This window comes from Oncorhynchus nerka, linkage group LG11, assembly GCF_034236695.1.
Source record: "Oncorhynchus nerka isolate Pitt River linkage group LG11, Oner_Uvic_2.0, whole genome shotgun sequence".
NCBI classification, from domain to species: Eukaryota; Metazoa; Chordata; class Actinopteri; order Salmoniformes; family Salmonidae; genus Oncorhynchus; species Oncorhynchus nerka.
This window is the reverse complement of record NC_088406.1, coordinates 44,935,269-44,951,575: the sequence shown is the minus strand read 5'-3', so window position 1 is coordinate 44,951,575 and position 16,307 is coordinate 44,935,269. Positions and strand designations below refer to the sequence as shown.

The 16,307-nt window shown below is 44.5% G+C and overlaps 1 protein-coding gene across 1 annotated transcript in view; it reads right to left on the bottom strand.

Moving 5' to 3' along the window:
• The window catches only part of LOC115136972 (serine/threonine-protein kinase SIK3 homolog), a 52,407-nt gene that overhangs the window by 15,786 nt on the left and 20,314 nt on the right, over nt 1-16,307 (bottom strand). The window contains 12 exon segments of the mRNA XM_065024583.1: nt 939-1,080; nt 2,253-2,387; nt 2,878-2,951; nt 10,077-10,226; nt 10,316-10,472; nt 10,592-10,701; nt 11,378-11,455; nt 14,917-15,051; nt 15,161-15,271; nt 15,421-15,539; nt 15,669-15,792; nt 16,101-16,225. Of these exon segments, the coding sequence (XP_064880655.1) occupies nt 939-1,080; nt 2,253-2,387; nt 2,878-2,951; nt 10,077-10,226; nt 10,316-10,472; nt 10,592-10,701; nt 11,378-11,455; nt 14,917-15,051; nt 15,161-15,271; nt 15,421-15,539; nt 15,669-15,792; nt 16,101-16,225 (1,460 nt within the window).

Here is a 16,307-nt window from a genome sequence, read left to right as displayed (position 1 = left end):
TACACCTGCACATACCCACATACTGTGCCTTCTATGTCCTCTGTGTTTTATCTCTACCATGTTGATTGAGTACTTTTAGGTTTCCAGTTCCTTATTTTTGAAGATGTACTATTTAGCTAATTATCATTTCGTCTAATGCTGTCTTATCTATTTATAAAATACTATAAATAGAAAGTTGAATACTAATTATTTTACAACATTCCCTACCATCTTGAATGGTATAGTGTAGTTGTGGTTTATTTCTTTATCAATTGTTGTATTTGATTGCTTTCCTATATATTTTGTTATTACAATCCCTACCACGGATAGTATTGGGTGTTCTATTATTCGACTCCTCTACGGGAACGTTGTAATATTTAGAGTTACCGTCTTCATGTCTCGGAACATTTGGTCATCAATACAGTTTATCGACTACAAGGGCTACATGTTTCCCTTTTAATCTATTCTCCTTGAAGGGGATTGGTACAAAACTTTGTGCCGCGCTGCAATTTTCTTTGGGAACTGATCATTCATGCCTATTCTCGTGCCAGCGAGAGTGTAGAATTACTTTTGATTTAGAATAGCCCACAAAAAAGAAAACTTGTCATCTGTGGCCTGCACTCGAATAGCGAATGGAGGTTACATGCGGATAAGTTTTTAATATGCTAGCATAGGCAGTTCTCCAATAAGGCTAGTGGAAGCTAAGATTTCCCTAAAGTAAATTTAATTAAATTGCCACAAATATATTGCCAAATTAGCCTATTCCTGTCTATACAGAAAGAAATAACATAATTCAAAATACAGTTGCATAGAAATGCTGTGCAACAAGCCTAGTTACCTTGACTAAACGCTCACGTGGAATTTGACTGTGGTAATACATACGGTCACCGTAACAGCCCTAGGTGTAGGTTTACAACACCAGGTGGGGGTGTACAGAGCCAGGTGGGGGTGTATAGTACCTGTTTGAGCTGCCTGATGAGGCTGCTGTTCTCCAGGTGGGCCTTAAAGGCCTGGATTGTGGTGGCCCCATCGGAGAAGCGCCTCACGGGGGAGAAACGCTCCATGGGCAAGTGCAGGGTGTTACAGTCCTTGTAGCTGGACCTGGGGAGGTGCGCAGAGCCGCACACATACAGACACACCGATCCAGATGTATAGACAGGAACCAGATATAGATAGAAATGGATACGCAGGTGAGGTCGCAGAAATGGATACAGAGGTGAAGTCACACACAGACACACAGTCATACACAGATGGAAAAATAAAATAAAAATCATTTACATGAGCTAGTCTGCACTCTCTGCATCCGAATGTCACTGTAAACACAGAGCTGATCCTAGAGCCGTGAACACAGGATACACAGCAGGAATGCACCACTGTGTCATCATACCCAATCCAAACGTAGACCTGATCGACAGGATCATTTGGAGAATCCCATACCTGGCTGTAACATCTAAGCGTCCTTCAGCTGCAGTCAAAAACGAAACATCTTATTTTTTTCTATATCGAGAATAGCAAGCTAGAGAAATCAGAGAATAGCTAGGCTAACTTAAACTGGCTGTAGAATGAACCGTTTGGAATAATAAAGATGTTTCTCCGAAACAGAGTTGAACGTGTTCAATCAGTATCAGAAGACCAGCGGCCGGCCATATGTATCAAGCGTCTCAGAGTAGGAGTGCTGATTTAGGATCAGTTTTGAAGTTTATATCACAATGAATGAAATCAGATGGAGAGCTGATCCTAGATCAGCACTCCTACTCTGAGACGCTTGATACATAGACAGACAGACCTCATCCAATGAGACGGCAGCTTCTCCACAACAGACTGTCCAATGGCTGACCTGCAGCTCAGGAGGAGATCTCAGAGCCCGGCGCAAGGCTCTGATAACTGTTCTGTTACCTAGCCTACCCCTGGATCACTAGAAGTCCTCATGTCGTGTGCTCCAAGCTGGTGACTGTGATAGTGTAACCTGCACGGTGCACTGGTGTCCCTGCTCCTGCGTGCTGGCTGGGGACCATGCATAACCCCCTCCCGGTGTGGACTTTCGCCTCATTATAAAGTGAGAACATGTGTCTCGGTGAATGCCCCTAAAAGTTCCCATGCCCCTATCCCTGCCTCGCTGAATGATGGGGCCCATGCATAGTGAAGGGGGTGTATGTGTGTCTGTGCATCTTAGTGCTCGTGTCCCTATCTCTATTACTGTCCCTGTGTGCTGGGGCCCATGCATGCCCCCCCTGGCCTGGGGTGTCTGTCAGCCTCAGTGTGGGGACCCTCACCGGCAGTGCTGCTCCGGGACCCACCCCCTCTGCCGGGAGCCCTGGGGCCTCTGCGAGTCTGCCAGTGGCTCAGCGCCGTGCGCTGTGCTCATGAGCGCGTGCGTCGTGTGCCGCTTGGAGCGGTTCGCCAAGTACCTGGGCCGCGGGGAGGGAGACAGGAAGCAGCACTGGTCAGCTCTCTGTCCTCATTGGCCCTTGCGTGGGGAAGGGGCAAAACCACCCTCCCCTTCCTTCAGGCAGGACGAATCACATATCAGATAACTCCCACAACCCCCCGTTCCAATTTGAGGATTGGATTGTTTGAGCAAGCTTAGTGTAAGCGAAGCCGTGGCGAGATAATTTGGCGGCATAATTTGAAATGAGAGAGATAGACATATTTTAAGAGGATATTTAGAGAGGTAGATTTGGTAGAAGTTGGAGAAGAGTTGATTGATTGCCTAATGAAAGCCAGTTGCGTGATGGAGAGGGGGGGGGGGGGCACCGGAACAACAGTGGCCCAGTCCCCCGGTGGCAGAAAGCAGTGCTGCAGCCTACTTGCACCTCGACTCCCAGTAACCCAGGAACACTAGCGCTTCTACAGTCACGCCTCAAAGCCCCCCAGCCCCTGTGCCCCTCCCAGGCTTACCTCTGCACCGCCTCTTGGTCGGGTTCCCCGTCAGAACCCTCCTCATCCACCGGAGCCACAGCCGGGATTGGGTGCTGAAGAGAAGAGAGAGAACATGATGAGGGAAAAAAATGTTGGACAGCGAAACTCTGAAAACAGGTGGGTGATGTATAAAACCACTGTCAACTCAGTAGACAGAGTAGGTACATTGGCACTGACAGAACATGGCATCGTAGACTGGACTTAAAAAAACTATGCTCTTAACATACCTGCATTCAAATTTAGGGTATTTCAATTACCTTCAAAGACATTTGGAAGAACTTATTTTGATATTTTTAATTTGAAAAAACAAGTAGTTGTATATTGGAATGTATTTGGAAATACACTGGGAAAGTACTGGCATGTATTTAAAAATACTCAAATACACAGTGTAAATACAAATAAATACTCCCATGCATTTGAACCAAGTATTTGAAATAATGGATTTGTAAATAATAGGACATTTGAAAATACGTCAAAAACTTCCAATGTACAGTACCAGCCAAACGTTTGGACACACCTAGTCATTCAAGGGTTTTTCTTTATTTTTTACTATTTTCTACATTGTAGGATAATAGTGAAGACATCAAAACTATTAAATAACACATACAGAATCATGTAGTAACCAAAAAAGTGTTAAACAAATCAAAATATATTTTATATTTCTTCAAATTAGCCACCCTTTGCATTGATGACAGCTTTGCACACCCATGGCATTCTCTCAAACAGCTCCACCTGGAATGATTTTCCAACAGTCTTGAAGGGGTTCCCACATATGCTAAACACTTGTTGGCTGCTTTTCCTTCACTCTGCGGTCCAACTCATCCCAAACCATCTATATTGGGGTGAGGTCAGGTGATTTTAATTGTCTCTGGCCCCCTCCCAGTTAGGGGGAGTGATGAGCTCTACAGCGGAGTCTCATCTCAATCGCTGGTTGAAAACAGTTTTCTGCCCCTACCAAAAGATAGAATTTGTAGATAATTGGCGCTCTTTCTGGGACTCACCCACAAACGGGACCAAGCCTGGCCTGCTGAGGAGTGACGGACTTCACCCTAGCTGAAGGGGTGCTCTCATCTTATCTATGAATGTAGACAGGGCTCTAAGTCCACTAGCTCCACAATGAGATAAGGTGCAGGCCAGGCAGCAGGCTGCTAGCCAGCCTGCCAGCTTAGTGGAGTCTGCCACTAGCACAGTCAGTGTAGTCAGCTCAGCTATCCCCATTGAGACTGTGTCTGTGCCTCAATCTAGGTTTGGCAAAACTAAACATGGCAATGTTCGCTTTAGCAATCTCACTGGAATAAAGACCTCCTCCATTCCTGTCATTATTGAAAGAGATTGTGACATCTCACATCTCAAAATAGGGCTACTTAATGTTAGATCCCTCACTTCCAAGGCAGTTATAGTCAATGAACTAATCACTGATCATAATCTTGATGTGACTGGCCTGACTAAAACATGGCTTAAGCCTGATCAATTTACTGTGAGGCCTCTCCTCCTGGTTACACTAGTGACCATATCGCCCGTGCATCCCGCAAAGGCATGTGGCAGGTGTTGGCAGGTGGCAAAGGCAAAGGCAGGTGTTGATAACATTTACGATAGCAAATTTCAATTCATAAAAAAAGCCTGTTTTCGTCTTTTGAGCTTCTAGTCATGAAATCTATGCAGCCTAATCAATCACTTTTTATAGCTACTGTTTACAGGTCTCCTGGGCCGTATACAGCGTTCCTCACCGAGTTCCCTGAATTCCTACTGGATCTTGTAGTCATGGCAGATAATATTCAAATTTTTGGTGACTTTAATATTCAAGGGGCCTCCCGGGTGGCGCAGTGGATAAGGGCGCTGTGCTGCAGCACCAGCTGTGCCACCAGAGACTCTGGGTTCGCGCCCAGGCTCTGTCGTAACCGGCCGCGAACGGGAGGTCCGTGGGGCGACGCACAATTGGCCTAGCGTCGTCCAGGTTAGGGAAGGCGTGGCCGGTAGGGATATCCTTGTCTCATCGCGCACCAGCGACTCCTGTGGTGGGCCGGGCGCAGTGCGCGCTAGCCAAGGTTGCCAGGTGCACGGTGTTTCCTCCGACACATTGGTGCGGCTGGCTTCCGGGTTGGATGCGCGCTGTGTTAAGAAGCAGTGCGGCTTGGTTGGGTTGTGTATCGGAGGATGCATGACTTTCAACCTTCGTCTCTCCCGAGCCCGTACGGGAGTTGTAGCGATGAGACAAGATAGTAGCTACTAAACAATTGGGGAGAAAACAGGGTAAATTCGAATAAAATTTAAAAAGACTTTAATATTCACATGGAAAAGTCCACAGAGCCACTCCAAAAGCTTTCGGGTTTTGTCCAACATGTCTCCGGACCTACTCACTGCTGTCATGACGTTGGCCTGGGTTTATGACAGTCATAAATACCTCTTCCCCCCCTTTTCCTCCCTCTACCCTACTGATGTTACATTTGCAAACACCTTGGTTAACATAGAGATTCTGGGAACGTCAGAAGGTGGGGGGAAATAAACTATATTCTGGTAATCCGACCAATTGAACATATGCTGTGGTACTTAATGAATATGATGTCAGTTCGGTTGTCATCTGAGACATCATCTCGTCAATGATAAAATGACAAACTCTACAGTGGAAAGCCTACACATCAGAGTTATCGGATTCACATGGAATTGTTGTTCAATTTAAATGTTTGAATGTGATGGGATGAAATGCGATTTTAGCTTCTAAAATGTGAGATTTGGTTAGGGCTCTGCTCAATCAGTGGCCCGCCCCTGTGAAGGGACATGGGCTATAAAACATTTCAAACACTCCCTCCTCTCCCCTCCTATATAAAGCCTTGACGACAATATAACTTCCTGTTCCGAGGATGTGAGGACGACGGTCCGATGTCAGAATGGTTCAGATAATAACTACAGAACGAAGCCAACATCAGCGTGAGCTTTGGTTGCGAATGGTATGAACTTTGAACTCTTATTCACTACAGAAGTGATACCTCCTAGCCGTAGAGTTAGCAACAGCAGCTGCAAACGCAGGTTAGGAAGGAACAGACAGAGTATCCCGTCAACCACACAACGACGTTACTACAACGTATCCAATTAACCAGCAGAGATATTCTTCAAAGGACTCGGTTGGGCAATACGGCCTTCCATCTACCACCAACCTACTGAAGCGCAGCTCAGAGTAAATATTTATTGCATTTTCCTTTTCCAAATGGGTGGTAATTTAGAATGCATAAGATACTGTATTTACGATAGCACAGCTTTGCCCCTTGTTCCTCAATCTTCCCGCTCTTTCATTCAAACCCAGACCCTTTTCTTTTGTGTAACAAGCTGTCATATATGTTCCACCCGCTAGGGATGTTTTCCTTTATGACGGAATTTGTAATCAAGTTATGATTAATTATGTGTATGTGTAATTCTGTGTGATTAGTTAGGTATTTAGAAAATAAATAATGAATCCCAATTTTGTATTGCTGATTCAACTTGTTAGCCAGGGTTCGTGAAGATAACCAAGAATTTACAACTTTCAGATGAGACTAAATTAAGGTGACGATAAATATTGACTGCTATTGATGTAAAATATTACTAGGTCTTTAAGAGTTTCCTGTTTCCTGTGCTTGGCCCTCCTATGTTGAACATAATAAACGTTTTCCTATCCACCGGATGTGTACCAAACTCACTAAAAGTGGCAGTAATAAATCCTCTCCTGAAAAAGCCAAACCTTGACCCAGAAAATATAAAAAAAACCAGCCTATATCGAATCTCCCATTCCTCTCAAAAATGTTAGAAAAAGCTGTTGTGCAGCATTCTCACTGCCTTCCTGAAGACAAACAATGTATACAAAACGGTTCAGTCTGGTTCTAGACCCCATCATAGCACTGAGACCGCACTTGTGAAGGTGGTAAATGACCTTTTAATGGCTTCAGACTGAGGACCTGCATCTGTCCTCGTTCTCCTAGACCTTAGTGCTGTTTTTGATACCATCGATCATAACATTCTTTTGGAGAGATTGGAAACTCAAATTGGTCAGCACGGACAAGTTCTGGCCTGGTTTAGATCTTATCAGTCGGAAAGATGTCAGTTTGTCTCTGTGGATGGTTTGTCCTGACAAATCAACTGTACATTTCGGTGTTCCTCAAGACTCCGTTTTAGGACCACTATTGTTTTACCTATATATTTTACCTCTTGCTGATCTCATTGGGAAACTTATTATTAACTTTCACTGCTATACGAACGACACACAGCTGTACATTGATGAAACATGGTGAAGCCCCAAAATTGCCCTCCCTGGAAGTTGGTGTTTCAAACATAAGTAAGTGGATGGCGGCAAATGTTCTACTACTACTAAACTTGGACAAAATAGAGATGTTAGTTCTAGGTCCCAAAAAACAAAGTGATCTTTTGTTGAATCTGACAATTAATCTTGATGGTTGTACAGTTGTCTCAAATAGAGCTGTGAAGGACCTTGGCGTTACTCTGGACCCTGATCTCTCTTTTGATGAACAAATCAAGACTGTTTCAAGGACAGCTTTTTCCATCTACGTAACATTGCAAAAATCAGAAACTTTGTCCAAAAATGCAGAAAAACATATTTGTGCTTTTGTCACTTCTAGGTTAGACTACTGCAATGCTCTACTTTCCGGCTACCCGAATAAAGCACTAAAACTTAAATTAGTGATAAACACGGCTGCAAGACTCTTGACTAGAACCAAATAATTTGATCATATTATTCCAGTGCTAGCCTCTCTACACTGGCTTCCTGATAAGGCTGGGGCTGATTTCAAGGTTTTACTGCTAACCTACAAAGCATTACATGGGCTTGCTCCTACCCATCCTTTCCGATTTGGTCCTGCCGTACATACCTACACGTACGTTACTGTCACTAGAATTTCTAAGCAAACAGCTGGAGGCAGGGCTTTCTCCTATAGAGCCCCATTTTTATGGAATCGTCTGCCTATCCATGGGAGAGACGCAGACTCGGTCTCAACCTTTAAGTCTTTATTGAAGACTCATCTCTTCAGTAGGTCCTATGATTGAGTCTAGTCTGGCCCAGGAGTGTGAAGGTGAATGGAAAGGCACTGGAGCAACGAACCGCCCTTGGTGTCTCTGTCTGGCCGGTTCCCCTCTCTCCACTGGGATTCTCTGCCTCAAACCCTATTACAGGGGCTGGGTCACTGGCTTACTGGTGCCCTTCCATGCCGTCACTAGGAGGGGTGCGTCACTTGAGTGGGTTGAGTCACTGATGTGATCTTCCTGTCGGGGTTAGCGCCCCTCCCCTCGGGTTCGTGCCGTGGGGGAGATCTTCTTGGGCTATACTCGGCCTCAGGATAGTAAGTTGGTGGTTGAAGATATCCCTCTAGTGGTATGGGGGCTGTGCTTTGGCAAAGTGGGTGGGGTTATATCCTGCCTGTTTGGGCCTGTCAGGGGGGGATCGTCGGGCGGGGCCACAGTGTCTCCCGACCCCTCCCGTCTCAGCCTCCAGTATTTATGCTGCAATAGTTTGTGTCTCGGGGGCTAGGGTCAGTTTGTTATATCTGGAGTATTTCTCCTGTCTTATCCGGTGTCCTGTGTGAATTTAAGTATGCTTTCTCTAATTATCTCTCGCTCTCTGAGGACCTGAGCCCTACGAGGACGACCTGGTCTGATGACTCCTTGCTGTCCCCAGTCCACCTGGTCGTGCTGCTGCTCCAGTTTTAACTGTTCTGCCTGCAGCTATGGAACCCAGACCTGTTCACTAGACTCTCTAGGTTTCTTCCTTGGTTCCGGCCTTTCTAGGTAGTTTTTCTTAGCCACCGTGCTTCTACACCTGCATTGCTTGCTGTTTGGGGTTTTAGGCTGGGTTCTGTACAGCACTTTGTGACATCAGCTGATGTAAGAAGGGCTTTATAAATACATTTGATTGATTGTGGAGGCCAGGTCATCTGATTCAGCACTCTCCTTCTTGGTCAAATAGCCCTTACACAGCCTGGAGGTGTGTTGGGTCATTGTCCTGATGAAAAACAAATGATCGTCCAACTAAGCGCAAACCAGATGTGATGGAGTATCGCTGCAGAATTCTGTGGCAGCTATGCTGGTTAAGTGTGCCTTGAATTCTAAATAAAATCACTGACAGTGTCACCAACAAGTACCCCAACACCATCACACCACCTACTCGATGCTTCACGGTGGGAACCAAACAATGTGGTGTTCATCCATTCACCTACTCTCCTTCTCACAAAGGCATGGCAGTTGTAACCACAAATCACACATTTAGACTCATCAAACCAAAGCACAGATTTCCACATGTTCTTGGCAGAAGCAAGTCTCTTATTCTTATTGGTGTCCTTTAGTAGTGGTTTCTTCGTAGTAATTCGATCATGAAGGCCTGATTCACACAGTCTCCTTTGAACAGTTGGATGTTGAGATGTGTCTGTTACTTGAACTCTGTGAAGCATTTACTTGGGCTGCAATTTCTGAGGCTGGTAAATCTAATGAACTTATCCACTGCAGCATAGGTAACTCTGGGTCTTCCATTCCTGTGGCGGTCCTATTGAGAGCCAGTTTCATCATAGCGCTTGATGGTTTTTGCGACTGCACTTGAAGAAACTTTCAAAGTTCTTGAAATGTTCCCCATTGACAGACCTTCATGTCTTAAAGTAATGATGGACTGTCGTTTCTCTTTGCTTATTTGAGCTGTTTATCAAATAGGGCTATCTTCTGTATACCACCCCTACCTTGTCACAACACAATTGATTGGCTCAAACACATTAAGAAGGAACGAAAACCCACAAATGACTTAACACAGTTAATTGAAATGCATTACAGGTGACTACCTCATGATTGAGGTAGATTGAGGCTGGTTGAGAGAATGAAACATATAATATAACATATATTTTGAATTGTTTAACGCTTTTTTGGTTACTACATGATTCCATGTGTGTTATTTCATAGTTTTGATGTCTTCACTATTATTCTACAAAGTAGAAAATAGTAAAAATAAAGAAAACCCTGGAATGAGTAGGTGTGTCCCAAACTTATGGCTGGTACTGTAAATAGTTGATTCCGGCTATATTATTTATTTATATTTACATTATACATAGAAAATAAGTATTAAATAACAAATAATCAAATACACATATATTTGAATGAAGTTCTGGCTCTTAAACACAAACACACATTGGGGGTTGGGGGGAGGGGCAGGGACTCACAGGGTTGGCAACCAGAGGGGACTGTCCACGTGGCCTCTTCAGTAGCTGGGCGTGCAGCTGGATGTTGGCCCCGCCGTCCGAGGCCCTACGGCCCAGGGGTCCCATGCCATTCAGCAGCTGCAGGGTGGGGGGCTGCAGCAGGGACTGCTCCTGGAGGGACAGAGAGAGGGAGAGGTGTCAGGACTATGTAACTATACTCTGTCATACCAAACACACACACATCCCTTCCGATCCCTCACCTTGTATTCCAGCTGCTGTGTGGGCTGCAGGTGTGGGTTCTGGATGGGCATCAGTGTGTGCATGTGGCCCATGGTGGGGGGCATGGGGAAGGGGGGCTGCGGGGCCACACGGGGGAACCCAGGGGGCAGCTTCTGCAGGTCCTCCTGCATCTCAGTCCTGATAGAGAAGAACACCGTCAGTAAGGAGATGCAAGCACACACAGATGGCAAGACAGAGACAGCCAAACAGCCAGGGAGACAGACAAAACGGACGGACAGACAAGGTGTATCCAGTACCTGGGGTCTGGGACGCCCACAGTGTGACGCCTCATGGACAGGTAGCGAGCCATGGCCTCTGGAGACGGCTCCTCGGCGTCATCACTGTCCAGGGCCATGTTTCCGTCCGGCTACACAGCAAACGACAAACAATATCTGTATGTGTAAAAATGCATTTGTTTCTACATTTGTGTATGTGGTATGTGTATGCCTGTGTGTCTGGTTTATTCAGAGTTGGATATATATAAATCACAGGGATATATTAGTGTAGGATATTACAAAACAATTGCTGTGCTGCCTAGATACAATGTTCCCAAATTAAAAAGTCCCAGTGCAGTTTAATATACTTCCACACTATGAGACTGGAATAATACTGTGAAATTGTGAAAATTATGATAATGCCCTTTAAGTGTAAGAGCGGTTTGGAAAAAAAGCCTGAAATTTCAGTGTGTTTTAGTGGGATAGAGTCTAGGCCTGCCTGGTAAATTTGTTAATATCATAAAAAGAGCTCCAAACCTCTCTGCCAATAGCTAGTTTTCCCCTCCCCAATCAGACCACAGTCCAAGCAAAATTCTTGCTTGAGAAATTGCTCTTTGTAGCTATTTTAGATTTTTTTTTTGTGGCTATTTTAAATTGAAAACAAATCGCAGTGAGGTACTTAATTGTTACCCAGAATGTCATTGAACCTTAAAGAAGTGTGCTAGGAGGCTAAGCTTAAAGCGATAATAGCAAACAGGCCAGCATGTCAGTGTCACTAGACCAGCTGCATTGCAGGATTGTGTAATGGATGTGGGTGGACTCACTAACCTCAACGATCTGGTTCTCTGGGTTGATCAGCTGGACGTGTGGGACATTCATGCTAACAGGATTACCCTGCTGATCCGTCTGCAGGAAAAGGACATGCACGCACGCACGCACACACACACACACGACGCACACACACAGGTGAGGTTACTCAAGGATTGAACTGATTGGCTCGCAATCTGCTCTGGCCTGCTGCTAAGTGGATGTGGGTCACTCAGTTCACCTCAACATAACATATGGAAATGAGGATTGTCACTCACAGGCATCCTTCTTTCAAAACGTGCCTTTTTACAATAATATGCCAATTAGCAGACGCTTTTATCCAAAGCCACACACAGAGCCTTCAGAAAGTATTCAGAAAGTATTCAGAAAGTATTCGCACCCCTTGACTTTTCCAAATGTTGTTGTGTTACAGTCTGAACTATTTCTTGCCACTGGCCCACCCTATAATGTCAAAGTAGAATTATGTTTGACATTTTTACAAATTCATAAAAAATAAAAAGACGAAATGCATTGAATCAATAAGTATTCAACCCGTTTTTTTATGAAAAGCCTAAATAAGTTCAGGAGTAAAAATGTGCTTAACAAGTCACAAGGACTCAATGTGAGTGCAATAATAGTGTTTAGCATTATCTTTGAACGAATACCACATCTCTGTACCCAACATTTACAATTATCTGTAAGGTCCCTCAGTCGAGCAGTGAATGTCAAACACAGATTCAACCACAAAGACCAGGGTGGTTTTCCAATGATACGCAAAGGGAACTTATTGGCAGACATTGGATATCACTGTGAGCATGGTGAAGCTATTAATTACACTTTAAAATGGTGTATCAATACACCCAGTCACTAAAGATACAGGCATCCTTCCCAACTCAGTTGTTGGAGAGGTAGGAAACCGCTCAGGGATTTAACATGAGGCCAATGAAGACTTTAAAACAGTAACTGAGTTTAATGGCTGTGATAGGAGAAAACTGAAGATGGCTCAACAACGTTGTAGTTACTCCACCATACTAACCTAATTGACAGAGTGAAAAGAAGGAAGCCTGTACAGAATACAAATATTCCAAAACATGTATCTTATTTGCAACAAGGCACTAAAGTAATACTGCAAAAAATGTGGCAAAGCAATTCACTTTTTGTCCTGAATACAAAGTGTTGTATTGGATTTTCCCCAAACATATTAGTGAGTACCACTCCACATATTTTCAGGCATAGTGGTGGCTGCATCATATTGTGGATATGCTTGTAATTGTTAAGGACTGGGGAGTTTTTCAGGATAAAAAAAGAAACCGAATGGAACTAAGCACAGGCAAAATCCTAGAGGACAAACTGGTTGTCTGCTTTCCACCAGACACTGAGAGATGAATTCCCCTTTCAGCAGCACAATAACCTAAAACACAAGGCCAAATATACACTGGAGTTGTTTTTACCAAGAAGACGGTGAATGTGGCCGAGTTACAGTTAGATTTCAAGCAGATTTAAGTTATGGCAATACCTGAAAATGGTTGTCTAGCAATGATCAACAGCTTGAAGAATTTTTTTTTTTTTTATATATTACTTAAAAAAAAAAAAATATTCAGCAATATTCACTATCCAGGTGTGGAAAGCTCTTAGTGACATTCCCAGAAAGACTCACAGCTGTAATCGCTGCTAAATGTGATTCTAACTCAGGGTTTTGAGTACATATCTAATAAAGATATATTAGCATTTTCTTATGTTTTTCTTATTTTTTACACATTTTATCATTTCCTTCCACTTTGACCGAGTATTGTGTGTAAATTGTTGACAAAAAAATGATGTAAATTAAATCCATTTTAATCCCACTTTGTAACACAGTAAAATGTGGAAAAAGTCAAGGGGTGTGAATACTTTCTGAAGGCACTTGCATGCGTTCATACATTTTATATAGGGGTGGACCCAGGAATTGAATCCACTATCCTGGTGTTTCAAGTGTCATGCTCTACCGACTGAGCAACAGAGGACCACTAAAGTAATAAAGTTAGTCCCTCCAGGATTCCATTTTTATATATTTATTTAGTCAACAATTGGCCGCATATTATGCGAGGGCATGACAATTTGACCAATCACTGCACTATTTCCACATAAAACAGTCAAATCATCACAATATTTTTGCATAAAACTGACCACCATAGTACAAAAATAGGCCTTGCATTTTCAACCAATCACCACATAATATGGCTCAATCAAGCAATGAGTCAACATTTTTTTTTCCCATTGTCAGTGCATTTCCGCTCTAAATTGGACAAAATCATTGCATATTGCCATGCAAAATGTCAGAATGGGATACGGCAAAATCAAGCATTTTTGACTACAAATATTTTTTTAAATACCCTCAAAATCTTGGAGATGACAGTAACGTATTAATCACTAAAACACTAAATTACTAAATATGAAAAGTCACAAATCTCTCACATAGGTTAAACAAGTGTGAGCTCTGAATTCAGTGTACTTAGTAGTCACGTTCGCTTCTGTCTTTTAAAGGTTGACAAGGGAGTGAAAATTAATTCCTGTCCAGTCTTGTCAATTCTTTTCTATACTGTTCTGATCCCGCAACAGTTCTATAACCCCGGAACTTTCCTGTCCCATAACCTCGGAACTTTCCTGTCCCGTCCTGATAAAAATCACTCCAGTCCGGGCTCATTTTTAAGTGCAGAAATAAGAAAGAACTTCCTCCCGTTTGCTGCTTGTCTGTCTGTCCCCCCGCCGCTCTGCGTGTGAGTAGCCATAGCAACTGCTCCGTTTGGCTGTTGCTCAGCGCTCACGAGACAGTTGCCTGCACACACAGCTGATAATAACAACCACATTACGAGGTTTTGGCAATGAAGGCAGCCTTCTACTTACCCAGAGTCGGATGAATTCATAGATCTGGCCTTTGGGCCACAATTTCGAAACCTTTGCCCCAAACCAGATTAAATGGCCGGAGGTCTTTTGCGCACATATCTGCCACCCTACTCTTCACCTCAGACGGCACGGGTTTAGTTAAATATTTAAACAATTGGGCTTGACCGGTAACGTTGTTGGTAGTAGAGCAGCTATGCCGCTTGTCCCACTCTCCGGGTTGGTATTTGTTTAAACCGCAGCATTTCTTTCCTTCTCAAGCCGTCTACTCAGTTCGTTCGTCATCAAAGACAACAATCCAACTTAGTTAAAACATTGCTATATAATGTCAGTGATGGGTCCTTGGCTGCAACGAGACATTGCAATTCCTCTCTTGGAAGGCTTCCCCATTCACTGACGTACGTTGGCATCTGAGGAAAAGTAGTGACTGGCAGAGGATACTGGAGCAAGGAGCGAGAGTGAGCCGATGCAAAGTGGAGAAGGGAAATAACCATTTATTTATTTTGTATTTTTATTAAGTAAACTAAATATTAGGCCAGTTTGCTCCACACATGACATATTTCTAACCCCCCCCCCCAAAAAAAGAAACCTAATTTAACCATGATATGGTATCTGTTTCATATAATCTTAGTAACCAATCCGATTCCTTAGAATCTGTAGATCTGAGGGGCAAAGGTTACCTGTACAGCGTTGAGAGGGTAGACAATGGGGCGGGGCGTTGGCGGGGCCATGCGCAGGGTCTTGTGTTTCTTCAGGCGGTCAGAGAGCAGGCTGTAGATGGCGCTGTAGTGATCGTACGCATCAGTGTGCAGAGACTGGAGAGACAGGGTGAAACAAGCCAAGGCAGAGGTAAGCCAATGGCATTTCATATGCACTACAGCGTTTGTCCACTGCAACAATGTGTCTAATGTGTGTTGGTCCCACCTGGAGCGTGCGCTCGCGATCCAGTCCCATCTCAGACATGGCCATCAGCACCTGCTCGTTAATGAGCTCTGTCTCCCGCTCAGACTTCACCTGCTCACATTCCACGATCAACTGAGAGAGAAAGAGAGCGAGAGAGAACGAGTGAGAGAGACAGGGAGAGAAAATACATTAAAACGCTGGGTCCATTCTTCATGGAGACCAGAGATGACTTGCCAGATCATCCAAAAGCAGCTCGATGGACCAAGAGTTTGGGAACTCACCCTCTCAAACTCTGGGTCGGGGTCTCCCTGCTTCATCCACTTGTTCTTACAGATCTGCTCCATGGAGAGGCGCCTACTGGGCTCCAGCACCAGCATGTGTCGGATCAGGTACTCACAGTCTGTCAGACAGAACACAAGGGCAGAAGCAACACTGACGCTAGCGACACACTTCATAGCAGCCAGTCAGACCCTGTAGAAGACATCATTGTTTCACCTTACAAGGTATTAGTACTGGCATCAGGTCTCACCTGTGGACATGAAGAAGGGGATGCGGAACTTCCCACTCAGCACCCGGGCCCTCAGGTTCTGAAGGGTGCTGCCGTCAAAAGGCAAGGCACCGCACACCAGAACATACAGCACCACACCCAAACTCTACACAGAGAGAGAGAGATAGAGGGAGAGTGAAAGAAATGGGGGAAAAGAAGGATGAGAAGTAATCCTCATAGGTGAGATTCTCCACCCTTTCTCAAAAGTGGGCACATGCACACTCCCCTGTCATTGATTTGAAAGCACTGGATTGGGGTGTAAGTATTTGGCTGGAGGGGCAGTCCACCACTGTTAAATCCATGCCGGGAAGTGTGCAAGAGAATTGGGACCTAGCCATGGTCCACGATATGCTATGAGGGGCAGCTGTGGTTGTTCCTTATAGGAACTAGGATTGCTAAGACTAGGTTACTGACCCAGATATCCACTTTGGGTCCGTCGTACTCCTTCCCTTCGAAGAGCTCTGGGGCTGCATAGGGAGGACTTCCACACCAGGTCTTTAGCAGCTGGCCTCGGGAGAACAGGTTACTGAAGCCAAAATCTACCACGGACAGAGGAGGAGCAGGGAAGTACAGAAAGGGGGGGGGGTCAGGGAAAATCAACCTGGTCACTCCTAAAAATCC